The sequence below is a fragment of the Rhipicephalus microplus genome, chromosome 4 (assembly GCF_043290135.1).
Source record: "Rhipicephalus microplus isolate Deutch F79 chromosome 4, USDA_Rmic, whole genome shotgun sequence".
Classification (NCBI taxonomy): domain Eukaryota; kingdom Metazoa; phylum Arthropoda; class Arachnida; order Ixodida; family Ixodidae; genus Rhipicephalus; species Rhipicephalus microplus.
In genome coordinates, this window is record NC_134703.1 from 1,122,200 (window position 1) to 1,136,507 (window position 14,308).

Here is a 14,308-nt window from a genome sequence, read left to right on the forward strand (position 1 = left end):
ACTAACGGTTCGCGAATTACTGATAACGAAGTGCATTAAATTGAAAACGAGAGAACAGAGAGATGAAAACATGCAGATAGCGTTTACATCGAGCTTCGTCGATTGTAGAAGCGGAAGTAATTTGCGTGCAATCTGCTACGTTATCAGCTGAGAGTGCCAATAGCGAAAATCAATAAATATGGGGCAGTAAACACTAAGAAGAGTGCGTGTCTTATTTCTCACGTTGTATCCCATACGCGTCGTCTTGTGTTCTTCGTCACCCCTTTCGCAGGTCCTCCACAGATAATGGTGGAAAGCATGAAGACACGCCCCGTGGTGGCCGCCAGCAAGGAAGAGGACGCGGCGATCACGGTCGTGTTCTGCGCCGACCCCAAACCTGTGGACACCTTCTGGGGCTGGGGCTCCTACAAGCTCAAGACGGGCAGTGCCCTCGGACGCTTCGTCGCAGAGCCCCTGTTGTCGGTAAGACGCTGCTTTCTTTCACAACGTCGTCGCAATTGGCTGCCGTATCTCGCTGTATACGTTTGCTCGATTCATTAAACTTGCGCTTGCTTCACGGTAGAGAAACAGGGTTTTATTTGCACTAGCATTGTGCGACTATGTTATTTTTTTCTCTCGCGACTATCCCGTTGAACACTTGCTTTGCATTTTGCAAATAATAATGAAAAACCTTTAAAAAATATTAATCGATGGTTATAGCTGAAGTTAACAGTTTACTGAATACAGATGACATCAGGCAGTAATTTGACTTAAGATAAGGGTGAATTACATATCAATATAATTATTAAAATTATTTCTTCTAGTTAGCTGAAAGATTCTGAGTAGCTGGAATCGTCACAGCAAGTGGCGGAGGTGTTCTTAACCGCGCACTTCTTTCTACATGTCCTGTGAGATCCACATTGGAGTGTGCGAAACACGGGGTTAAGCTATGCAGTACACCGAGGTACATGAACACCGACGTGTGACTGCCGCTACCAGACAATTAGGTGAATGATCAAGATTACCAATAACTAAATTTTTCTAAAATTTTACAGATTTACATAACCGGAAATCGGTAAATGTATTATCTAACGGAAGCAAGTTTTTTCAGCTCATTTGCATTGAATTTAACTATCTTAGCAATTTGCAACAGCGGGTTCATTATTTTTGTGCATTTAACACACGAGCATGTGCGAATCTGGGAGCATGTGAGCATTTGCGCATGTGCGCAGCTAGGCTTCGATCCCGCGGCTTGTGGGTCAGCAGCCGAGTGCCTTGGCCACAAGACCGCCGCGGCGGGGCGCAGGTCACGGTATCGAATCCTGGTTGCAGCGGCTGCATTTCCGATGGAGGCGGAAATACTGTGGGCCCGTGTGCTCAGATTTGAGTGCACGTTAAAGAGCCCCAGGTGGTCGAAATTTCCGGAACCCTCCTCTATGGCGTCTCTCATAATTATATGGTGGTTTCGGGACGCTAAACCCCACATATCTACCAATAAAAACGTGTGGTCTTGTCATCACAGGATGCTGCACAGAATCAATATTGATTGAAGTTTCCTCAAGAATTAAGAATTTGTTTCCGTTTGATAGCACACCTTGATAAATTTTGTTATCAGTTGAACATCCCTTATTTGACCATTGCGTATAGCCGTGCTCAAGTGAGCTCAGGCCTTCTTCATTTTCCGCTAGAGTGCTTACACTTGCTGCCCTTGTGAATAGCTTTATTGTTTCGTCCGAATATTTTAAACTAGCGGCGAGGCTAAGGGTGAGATACGTGAAACTCTCAGCTTGTTCGCGTTCTGCTGAATGGCAAGCCGAAGTCAGCCATACAGTTTCTGCACTGGACATGAATAATTCATCGGTGCACTGGTCTTTTGAAAAAGCAGGCCGAGTAGAAGGCAAGAGATTAAAATCTGTTCTGTTGACTTTTGGAAAGAAAGTGAGAACAAAAAAGCGAATGTGTATTCTTGTTACGCGCATTTTTGGGCGTAACGTGCGTTTTTATTTTTTCGCAATAACAAATGGCGCTGAGAAGCCTTGAACTTATGTAGCTGTATGCACTTTTTCATGATTCCTCATAGTCATCTATACGATAAGAGGGAAAATCAAAACACTGACTTCTGGAGCCAAAATGAGCTGCTTCGAAGAGCTCATAAGAAGCTAGCTTAAGGCGGACACTATGTTTATTCACCAACTCAGGCAGTGCTAACATACGAAAACAAGGATGAATTGCTTTTCTATTCAGTCACTATTATTCTTGTTCCTAATATTGCTGTTATAAAAACTAGTGTACACTGTAGGAATTTTTAACCCAGGTTTTTAATTAATATTATCATAAACGGTAAAAGCGTTGGTGTGCTAATAAGGGTTTCAGTCGAGCGGGTAATGTTGCATGAGTACAGACATCTTAAAAAGTGTCTAATGCCGAAAAAGAACCTTTAGAAAGGCTAAAAAGTGGCACTACTAGTAAACCCTTGCATCCCGTAGGTCATAGTTGCTGACTTACTGCTTGAAAAACATCTGTTTGTTAATATGGGAACAGTATAGCCTAGCCTGCTCACGCCCTCTCCGATGTGCTGACTGCACCATCTCCTTCCCATAAGCTTTCAGCAACACTGTTTTCCTTTCGTCGCTACGTGCGGCTTAGCGTACGGATGATGCCGAGGGAAAGGAGTGTGAAAGACGCAGAAACAAGGTGACAGGAAAATTCTGTTCACTTTAGACGCCATACTTTCCACCGAGAACGTAAGGCCTACAGGATTTATTTTGTTTATTGCTCTTCCAATGGGTTATGTTCCAAATCGTTACTATTTGACATCAAAATGCGGGGATGTGGCACTGTAACTGTCTCCATGCTGCCTTTGCTTTTTACGAAGTCATTAGAATGCATTTGAATTCGCCAACAAAGTTTCTGTAAAGACTGTCGCACAAACATCGATCTTTCGCATTACACGGAAGAAACGTGGTGTGAATGTGTAGCGAGCGTGGATACTTTCGGTACTGGCGATGCTGATAGAAAGCTCAAAATACCGCCTCCGCATAATTTAATATGTGCACCTGTGACATTAGGCATACACAGGTACGCTTACACAATCTGAATGAAACTCTATTTGACCAAAATGTCAATGCTGTGCGCAGACTTTGTTTGTTTCTGGCGATGCCACATTGGCTGTATTCGTTGCTTATGCGTGCATCTTTCTTTGGGTTACAGGACGAAGAGCTGAAGGATTGTTATGAGTCTCGCCTGCTCATTCAGAAGGTCGAGAGTGACGATTCCCGAAAGTTCACGCTGTATGTGGACAACGGGAAGGGCAAGGCGTCGTACACGGTGTCACTAGAAGTGAAGGGTGCGTATGCTTTTCCTTTTAAAAGTAATGAATGTAGGACCTATGCCTCGTACTTTGACACTCCATAGACCTTGGAAAGCATAGGGTAACAGTTCAAATTAAGTGCGCAAGGCCATAACATACGCCTCTTATCCATGTGCGTAGCTTTTCAAAAAAAGGCTCGTAAAGGTTGATGTCTTTATAAATAACTTGTGTTACAGCGCTTGCGAATAGAGAGTTAAGGAAAGCATTAATTTCTCTTCCACATTAAATTTAGTGTTAGGTTAGTCTACATAAAGTTGAATGAAGTCCATGTTTGAAAAACCTCAGGTGTTCCAAACTTCCGGAGCCCTCCACTTTGAGGTTCCTCACAATGATAGCATGGGTTTGCGGTGGAGAACAACATCAATAACTTAAAGAAACTATCAACTAGACTAAACATGCAGTTGGTGTTCAACAGTTATATGCATATATTTCACTGACATTGCACATAGAAATGTTGAAAGAATTGAATATCGTATATTGTGTTGTTCGCATATAAACGTAGACCATATTGTAGTGGAGATGCATCGTATGACCATCAGTTTTATTATCATGATTGGTTCATGTAAAACGTCTCCTTATGATAAACTTCAGCATTAGCTTGTTGTAGATAGTGCTTCACAAGAAAGGAAGTGCTTACACTAAACAAAATATCGTTTACCTGTGAGTTTCCTGGCTGATGCAAAGGCAAGGGCTTTCAGTGTGGCATAAAACTGCACATTCGTGCAGGACTATGTACCCATATCACGATTGGGCTGGGTTATGCATCACTCCATTGTGTTTGCATATGCAATGAACAAATAATTCATTTTTACGTTGATATTTATACGCACATTTTTTTGAAAATAAACCCTATAGAATTCGTTGCAGTATTTTCTAATCAATGAATCTCTCTTTCATTTTTTTCAGAACCACTGGCAATGACGTTGGTCATTGCTATTGCTGTGGGTGGCGTCGTCTTCCTGATAGTCTTCCTCACTCTCTTTGTGTACCTCGTTAGGTCAGAAAAGATGTGCTTCAGACGTGAGTATCGCTGTACGTTTTAAAGATTGAAACCAGCAACCAATATATGCTATCAGCGCTGACAGTATACGCTGTTATCAAGTGTTAGGACAACGCATATTGAGCTATGTATGCGATATTTTCGTGAAAAAAAAACCTTTTTTATTTCATTCCTATTTCTCCTACAAGAAAAAGGCACTCATTCGTGGTTGTCATTTTCTGAACTCAAATAGCCCTGAGCAATCAAGATTCTATTTTCATTCAGGGATACTGTTATGTGGCATTATCTATCAATGGGAAACCTCTTCAATGCAATCAGAATATTTGAAGTTTGAAAGAAAGAGAGAGAGAGAGAGAGGAGAAAAAAATAAAAGCAGGGAGATTACCCAGATGCTAGGATCTGGTACGCTGTCTTGCGCTGGGTTTGGAGAATAGGGGGCTGAAAGGGACACACAGAGAGATAAAAAATAAATAAGAACAAGAAAATTCGGCAAATACCACGTACCTGGAAATCGACATTATGCGAAGCATGCTGAAAGAAGGTGACCATGATGCATTTTTTTTATTGAGCGACACATCATGAAATGACACTAATAATATGTACAAGTGTTGCACGCGCAGACATATGTTGAAGAGTTGCAGATGTTTATATAACCAGTTGTTCGCACTTGCACAACTATGTCGTTGTCAGGTTTTTCTTAACACTGATATTTATTTTATGCCTTTTTTGGGTCGACGCCACTAATGTAGGGTGTTGCTTAACGCTCACGCGCTAAAATTGCCCATGTGTGTTGTCGTACTTCCTGGGTAGATACTAAGTGTCTATCACCTCTGGCTCCTACCCGCATACCAGCGGCACATACCAGCCCATAGGTATGTGCGACTGTCCTACAGGACGTGTTTGATGACTTACGCGACGGAATTGTCATATTATTGATTGTTTGAGCAGAGCGTCATCTTCGTCAAACTATTTTACCCTCGCATGCTTATTTTGCTTCACGCCAAGTTAAGGGGATGACCACGAGAGCACGTAAACAGAAGGGGGTATATATATACATATATATATATATATATATATATATATATATATATATATATATATATATATATATATATATAAACAGAGACGCTCAAAGTTGCCTAAGTTCGGTAAGAAATGCTTTGCATTTAAAATAAAACACAGACACAAACGCACACACAAAATCAATCCACTCAGAGTCCTTCACACACATCAGTAGTTCACAAGAAGCCCAATTGCGCTTGCATGGCGCTCTGTGATGACGAGTCTAGTGGATGGCGTAATATACTTTCTGTGTGCAGTGGCTGGTCATCTAACTTGTTGAGTGTACTAGAAAGATATTGACTTTGTATTTTATATTCCGGGCAGTCGCAGAGGGTGTGTGGAATTGTCTCTTTATCTCCACAGTGTACGCAAGCGGTCGCGTCGGCCATCCCTATGTCGGTACGCGCACACACGGTAAACGCGACGCCCAGCTATAGTCTGCACAGAAGAGTAGCATCACGTCGTCGGAGTCTTGTTGAAAGCCGTAAGCTTAACGTACGATCAAGGGAGCGTACTCTTGCATGCATAAAAAGAGGCTAATTTCAATGTGTCGTCGAGCATTGGCGGGCAAGCATGCGGAGCTTCCTAGTAGCGTTGGTCCTAGAGACTTAGGAGATTCAAAGTTTGACTTATTTGTTAGAACTGAGGGGAGTGCATGGGTATGAACAAATTGGTAATGAGTAATGCACAGTTTCGGTAATGGCTTGAAAATGATTAAAAATTTTGAAAAAACCTGTGAAAGTGAAAAATGAAAGACAGAAAAAGTAGCTGCTCTGTGCCTTGCAAATAGTTGACCATAGTGTGAGCGAATGGTTTACCTGTGTTAAAGGGATAAAAAGAAACAAAATGCAAAGAAAGCTAAACAAGCATACAATCAACCAAAAGTACAATAAAGCACTATAGGGAGTAAAAATGTGGTCCTGATATGTGTAAACAATAATAAAAGAATGATGCTTCATCTTTTCATGTGGTATTTTATTGAGACGTTCATGCTTATATTTTCTTTGTAGGCTAAAATTAGCGGTACCTCTATATTCTTCATTGACCTTCATGATGGGGGTCACGGGCCGTTGTCTGTCTTAGACAAAAATACAATAAGATTGAAACAAAGCATGAGATCATGCTATTTATGACTTGTATTTTGTGTAAACACGAAACTTCAGCATGAATTTTACTAACTTAATCGGGGGAAGTTCAACTTACTTAGCTTTAACCTTTTAGGCTAAACGTTTGGTTTCTGCACTCAAGCAATCGCTAGCTTTTTCACCTGTCCAAGCAAAACACATGCACTCGCAAAAGAACCGCAAAAGAATTGTGTTTCTCTTGTGGTAACACAACATTGAGCTTTGCATTGGTCTGACTTTGCTTGCATGGCAAGATGTCTTGTTTTAAAGTATTTACTAAGTTCATACAGTCGACGGTCATTTCGTTAAAGAAAGAGGAATGAGGAATAAAGGTAAAGAAAAGAATGCTGGGGCAGAAAAATTTCTGCGCGAGACGAGATTCGAATACGTGTACCCACCAACTGAAGGCGTGCGTGGTAAAGGGACAGACAACTTGTCAGAACGTGTCATTAGATTACTGGCAGAAACGAAAAGACTTTGAAATGTAGTAACACATTTCAGCACCGTTTTCGCGGTGTGAGTGTAACTTAAATTTCGAATATTGTTTAAATGCAAAAACCGATGTGGTTAAATGATGTTTAAAAGTAATAACCTCCTATAGTTCTTGATAGCCAGAAAATTGGACATTTTTCGTCTAGTTTTCTTGGCACATCTAGCATTTAACCAGGGCATGATCAAGTGTGTAGATGAAAAGACCTGAAGCTCCAAATATACAGTCAATCGTTTTGCTGTACGTGGTGCCGTAGTCTGACGCTGTCATGCGCGCGATAATCGAGTCTGAAAATTGCAGCACGTATATTGTTATCTATCCCTGCCTGGTTGTGTCCTGCTTACGAGGCAAAGTGAGTTTGAATGGTGAGAAGCGGCCCTGCCTCCGCGGTAGCGAGTGGAACTTACCGAGACCCGCACATGCGCGGTGGGTGCACAGACGCGCAGCGAACCACCGAAGTCGAACATAAACCGCAGTCCTGCTCACTGTTTGCAGCATGAGTTGTCGTTTGTATTTGCGACTTCATACTCGCCGTAGACGCAAGAAGTATGTTTACAAATGTTTTACGCTGTTATTTCGCGTTGCGTTTCTGCGATTAGATGCTCTCATAGGTAAGTTTATCGCTGAGCTGAAAAAAAAAGGCACCATAAAAACTGGTTGTCGGTACCTTTATTCATTCGGCTATCCGGCTTCGCTAGCAGAGCGTAGCTTCGTATAGCGTAGTATAGCATAGCACTAATCGGAGAAAACGGTATGAAGGAAAAAAGAAAGCTTGTGATGAAAAATCCGTAAACAGGGGTTGTGCCGGGCCGACGTTCGGGCAAGCGGACTTGTCTTCGATTGAAGACGCTTCTATACTAGCCTTGAGGAAAACGAGTTCGCTTGTCAAAATGTCAGCTCGACAGAACCCCTGTTTACAGGCTTTTCATAGTATAGTATAGTATAAGACAGGCGAAGAAAACAACCACCCGTTTGTAGCACGAAGCCACAAGGTTAAGGTCCCGGGTTCGAGCCCCGGGCTAGGACAAATTTTTCGGCAACTAAGAAGGTTTGCTTTCCGAGAAATCTGTACAGATTTCCTTTTGGCTTCGTCCTACAAACGGGTGGTCGTCTTTCTTCCCTTTCTTGAACCTTCCGCCACCTTTGCGGGTTTCCTCTGAACTCATTTGCAGTAGTATAGTATAGTGTAGTATAGTTTATATGGTATAGTACAGCATAGTAGAGTATAGTATAGTACAGTATAGTAGAGTATAATATAGTTAGTATTGTGTAGTATAGTATAGCAACGGGGTGAAAAATGGAAGTGAGGCGGAGAGGAGAGAAAGGAGGAGCTAGGAAGCAGGGCATAGAAAAAAAAGATAAGTTGAACGAATGAAAGGCATTAAGCAAAATAAGAGAATGAGTAAGAATCGAAGAAAGAGAGAAATATAGTGTGAGAGAAAGAATGGGAAAGTAAGAGAAAGTAAGAAATATAGAGGGCGAGATAGAGAGGAAGCGAAAGATAAAACGAGAAGATGTAGAAAAGTACACGGACTCAGAAAAAGAAAACAAAGTTGAGAGTTCGGAAAGAAACGAAGGCAAAAAAAAAAGAAATCTTAAAGAAACTTAGAGCACACAGAAGAATAAAAAAGAGAATTCATTGAACATAAGAAACCTGTAACAGACTGGACCACCTAGGTACTCACCAGCTCCGTTGTCTCTTGAGCATTGTGCACCAAGTGGAGGCTGCTCGATTTTGTTGTACTAATTCTGCATTTTTGAATACAGGTACCATTACTGTTTAATACGACACAAGTGTAAATACATGGAGCCATTTTTGAATAAACTGGAACACGTGTTCATTTCAATACGAAGACGGCATGGGAAGGACGATGACACAGTAAGGAGAAAACGACAGAAATGCTGTTGAACGAAGCGACATAAGTGTTGTAGATAAGTTTTTCGTGGGACTATGATATGTGAAATAAAATATACGTGATTAATAACTGGTGCGTTGGTATTCACGCAGCTAATAGTGTAGTTTTTTTTTCTCTCCTGAATTGGTCATTTAGCTTGTATAGTCGATTGAAAGCGTATAGTAATTGTAGTTCCTTCATTAAAATTTCCCATAGAAAGTTGTGGAGAGCGCGAGAGTGACTGTATCGCTAATTATGCACAAAGGATAGAGTTTTGTGGGTTCGTTTTAGTGTTGACGCAACCATAATGAAAACCAACAGGTAGCGAAGCCAGGTAAAGCATAAGAAACGTTACCTGTACTGTTTTAGCTGCATTAAGGCAACTACTGCAACGCATTTTAAACCGTACAAATAATGTCCATCAAACCATCCTTGGCTTCATTGTGGGCTGGTTTTTATTCCTTCACGGCGCATGAAAACTGGCAGGCATGTTCTGACTGTGCTTTGAATCCTTGCTCCAAAAAAATGAACTATACTGGGCTTGTGCAGGTGAACATATCTTAAAGTTTTGTTCTCGCGTAGTTATTGTCGATCGTGATTAGTCTTTCTCAAAGTGCTTAACAATTCTGAAGATACAATGACTAATATCACTGGGAAAATTGTAGGCTGGCACATCTACAATGATAGAAAAAGTTAAAAAAATAAATAGAATTTATCCGACAAAACTCGAATTAAATCTAGGAAGCAGCACTGCTGCAGATTAATGTCAGCAGATAAAGTTGCTTTGGCCAGTGCGATTCCGTTTTCAACGTATCGCGCATATCGTATGCAGTGATTACCAGTTAGCCGTAGGCGAATGCGATTCGTACAGTGCAAATATGAAATGAGCTCTACTTTCGAAGGCTGATTTTAAATGAGATTTGCATTTGCACGGGAGGCAGTGTTGTGAAAACATAAAGCAAAATAGAAGGAAGAGGGCAGCTGCTACGCTCTAAATTACTCGAACAAATTCCCAATGTCACCTTGCATGGCAACAGCAGTCTACAGTGATACTAACGTTAACTCTTTGTCACAGGAAGCAGATGACCCGTGAGGTTTTTAAAGCATTTCAGGCTTTAAGCGCAGGGAACATGCCCGCCGCGTGGCTTAACGATTAATGCGTTGCATTGTTGAGCACAGTGGCGTGAGTTCGAACACTGACGATGATAATCACATTTCTAAACGAGCCTAATGTGAAAAAAAAAAGAAACGTGGCTGATGTACTTATATAGAAATCGGTGTAACACGAAAGTGAAACGTGTCTTAACAGATGTTAAGTTTAGCGTTTATTGGGCGTTGTTTCAGCAATAGCAACGAATTTCAAAAGTCACGTTAGAAACAGCAAGTAGCTCAAAACTTGCAGCACGCACCTTAAAGAAAAAGTACGCACGTTCTGCGTCGTGTGTCAGCAGCGCGCTCCTTTTCTAAACGCGGCCGTGGCCGCTTGCGAAGTGACCTTCGTCCTCTCCAGAATTACGAGTCTGGTAAGTGCGCGCGCAGGTCAGATTATGCTCCGTGGGACTGTAGGGGTGGCCCTTCTCTGAGGTGGCGACTTTGATAGCTCGTAGACCGCAACAACGTGGTTACATTTCGCCACTGACAAAACGGACAAAAGTTTCGAAGCTCGGAAAACTGCCAAACGGTGTATGGTGTATATAAATGGTTTGCCGTTAGCACTCCAGACAAAGTACGCATTGTGGCGTAGGGGTTAGCGCCGCGCGCTGAGAATCTGGAAGTTTCTGGTTCTACTTCCGCGCAGCAGAAGTTTGCCTTCTGATTTTTCATTCGTATATATGTTTCAACGTCACTTCCGGGACAGACGTACGTCAGCGGAGCCTTCGTGTGCCACGGAATAAAACACTTTCGTGTTTAAAAATTCGAGGACTGCGGGCCAGGCGCATGTTAAAGAACGCCGCGTGGCCGCAAGTGATCCGGAGTTCTCCACTGTCGTGTGCCTCATTATCATATCTTGATCTTCGTGCGTAATACCCTCAAAAACAATTTGATTATTACAAGGAAGCAATACCATAGATACAAACGACTTTGGTCGTTGTCGATAAGAAATAACTTGAATATCCAATGAGCGTTTGCAGAGCACCTTGAGGGCACATTTTTAAGGAGCCGCGATTGCCATGCCTCCATTTTTCTTTTGTCAGACCCACTTCTATATTTGGACGTTCGCTGGGACATTTTTAAACTAAGCTATTCCTTGCTCCTATTGCTGCCGCTCTTCGTCTCAGTAGCGCATTCTCGGCTGAGTGAATGAAATGCGCATACGTGATTGCTAGCGCACACTGCTCTCGCAGTGTGACGGGTCGCTGCGCGGCAATACTCACTTTAATACCGTCACCGCCACGCCGATCTACAAGGAGTTCAATCCAAGTATGTAAGTTCCAGTCCGACGCGTCGCCGATTGTGCTAGTCGTGGTATTACGCTGACACGCGTGTATGCCGGAGCAATCTCTGTGAAAACGAAATCTCCCCATGCGTAGGAAACGGAGCTGGTAATATCATCCTCGACGGCGATCCTGGGTGTCGCTTCCGTTTGCGCGCTGGCGCGCAGATAATAAAAAAAGACAGCCGTAACGTTCAATATGCAATTTTCGAGCACGGATTGTATGTTTTGGCATCAAAGTACGCGCTCAAGATATGCAGCAATGCAATTCTGCAAATGACGCCTAGTGCATAACTCGGAGAGGCTTACGCTGTGAATCGAATTCATAGTTGCGCATATGCTGGAAGCGCACTCAGGGCTGATGGAACTGCCACAGAAAACAAACAAAAAAGCAAGACCGGAAATCGTAAAGGTATAAGGTATTCCCTCTTGTAGTGATGAAAAAAAATACAGACGTTTTTCGTTCTTGCTTCAATTGTATACGCTTATGATATATATATATATATATATATATATATATATATATATATATATATATAGTGGGAGTATTAATTCAATGGGCCAGTTAGTCTTCGTGAAGGTATGGGATATGGGGGATAACTCATCCCCCATATTCCCTGCCTTCATCAGGGGATAACTCATCCCCTGATGAAGGCAGGGCCCCTCCCGAAACTGTTGGGAAATAAATATATTTATCCTTGTTGACAACGCTCCCGTTGTGCCATATCCCATATATATATATATATATATATATATATATATATATATATATATATATATATATATATATTGTTGCAGCGTAGACTACCGTGTATAATAAAGGGATACTAAAGTCGAATAACAATTTAAGTCAGAGTGAAAACTCAATGTATGACCACGTATAAAACGACAGTATTATTGCGATAGCATTTATATGGACAGTCTCGGCTGGTTTTCCCGTCGTCGTCACCGCCCCCGCCGCTGGTGCCGCCGTCATTCACGCATATGTATATGCATGTATATATTGGAAGCACATTTATCGTACTTCATCGTTCTCACTTATACATAACCATAGCAACATATTCGTATGTTTTACGAAGCAAGACTAGCATTTGTAGGAGCAATGGTAATTGTAGCAAACCCGCGCTTGCTGAGTAACCAAGTTTCCTGCAGCGTGGCCGCAGTAGCTGACCACAACAAAGCTCGTGCGTAGTGACGGCGTTGATGAGAAGCGCCTCCCGCGGGCAGCATATGCTGGTACTAAGGGCTATACGTCGTGTGCCGCTCCTGGTGGCATTTAGTTAGGTGTAGGGCGCGTCTATAGGTGGACGGCCGCTCCAGGTACATTTTCGGCACCGTTTTTTTTCCTTTTGAGAGCGCAGCCCCTGTAAAAGCTTCCGCCTGCTGTGGGGGCAAGTGCCGCGCGCTGATCGTTGCCGCGACAGCGCGGTAAGCATAGGTGCCCCCTCCTCCCCCTTTGTCAGCTCACGAGATAAGCGCTCGCGCAGACGAACCTGGCCGAAAAGGCGATGTTCACTCCGCAGAAAAAAAAGGCTAGCGCATCCTTCTCCGTATACATATACGGGAATGACGGTGGTGGTGGCGGCGATGGCAAAAACTGACCGAGACTGTCCATATAATTGCTATCGCAATGAAACAGTCGGCGTTTCCTCGCAATTTTTCTGACGGCATAACGTTTGACGGGGCATTACGCGGTTTAATAACCGCGTTCAGCTATTTATCAAAGCAGTGATATTATTGTCTCCTCAAACCCGACCCACTGTGTTGAAAGCACCCATACCATGTTTGCAAGCGTGGACTGCGTGGACATGCTTTTTAAGAGCGTCGTAGAAATTGCTTTATTGCCCCGCATTGAACGCAGCAATAAAGCAATTTGTACGACGCAACATGTTCACCAGTTCAAATATATACACCGCAGCGAGTTTTGTCCAGAATCTCGCTTGCTCAATGGGGAATTAAGTTGGGATTGACAATGTGACATTTTGAAGTCATCAGCGTGAGCGTACCAATACTTCGCAAGTTTTATGTAACGATTTATAGTTGCTTCTTGCACCGTGTAGGCGGAAATGTTGTAGGCCCGTGTGCTCAGATTTGGGTGCACGTTAAAGAACCCCAGGTGGTCGAAATTTCCGGAGCCCTCCACTACGGCGTCTCTCATAATCATATAGTGGTTTTGGGACGTTAAACCCCACATATCAATCATCAATCTTGCACCGTGTGTCATGCGCGTTCACTCTTTAACTATTGCACGTCCATATTTTTTTGTTTTGTACGTTTGCATTGTTCGTACATAATGACTGTTCCTCGCTGCACGTGGGCTCTGCGTTTCTTCATTTTAGTTTCATTTCTTCCGATAGCATGCACCGTTTTTTCGTGTGCCATTCTTTTTAATGATAAAACGAGGAGATCTTTTGTTTTTCAAGCATGCTTATTCAGCCCAAGTTTTACGGATGACACCTTTTGTGCACGTGTTATGTTTCCGTTCATCAAAATTGAAGGTGAGTGTTCTTTTTAAAATTTTTTTTCTATATTTTATACAGCTTTCGTTATTATGCCTTGCCTTATTTAGTTTGCTTTGTAACATTTATTTTGTGAGAGTTGTTCCTTGTATATGTTCATAATATGGTGTGATGTTTGGCTCCGCTGCTTGCAGCTTTCTGAATATGAAGTAGCTCGAGATCGCATTTGCCGCACTACAGCTCACATATACAAAATCAAATTTTCGATTCCCCGCAGTAGTTCTTCCTTTGAGTACCCATTTGGGTGGTTAGGCATTTCTGTGCTTATTTACCGTCGTCATATAGGCATAAAATAGAGGGCTGAGAAGGTCTAAAGCTACACGGTTAAAATACTAGCATCCCAACAATTTTGCTGCATTTGGTGGTATGAAAAAAATGCTAGAATGAAGTTCGACATGAAAGACCACTTCGTTGTGAAATAAATTTTTACAAAGA

At 42.4% G+C, this 14,308-nt stretch overlaps 1 protein-coding gene across 4 annotated transcripts in view; it reads left to right on the forward strand.

Moving 5' to 3' along the window:
• The window catches only part of LOC119171892 (kin of IRRE-like protein 2), a 309,161-nt gene that overhangs the window by 279,998 nt on the left and 14,855 nt on the right, over nucleotides 1-14,308 (forward strand). For 3 of the 4 annotated variants that reach the window (XM_037422764.2, XM_037422767.2, XM_075892093.1), the window contains 3 exons: nucleotides 272-462; nucleotides 3,190-3,325; nucleotides 4,256-4,369. In XM_037422764.2, coding sequence (XP_037278661.2) covers nucleotides 272-462; nucleotides 3,190-3,325; nucleotides 4,256-4,369 — 441 coding nt within the window. Of the gene's footprint in view, nucleotides 1-271; nucleotides 463-3,189; nucleotides 3,326-4,255; nucleotides 4,370-8,792; nucleotides 9,011-14,308 lie in introns of those variants that run through there. The other variant, XM_037422766.2, reaches the window with a different exon arrangement.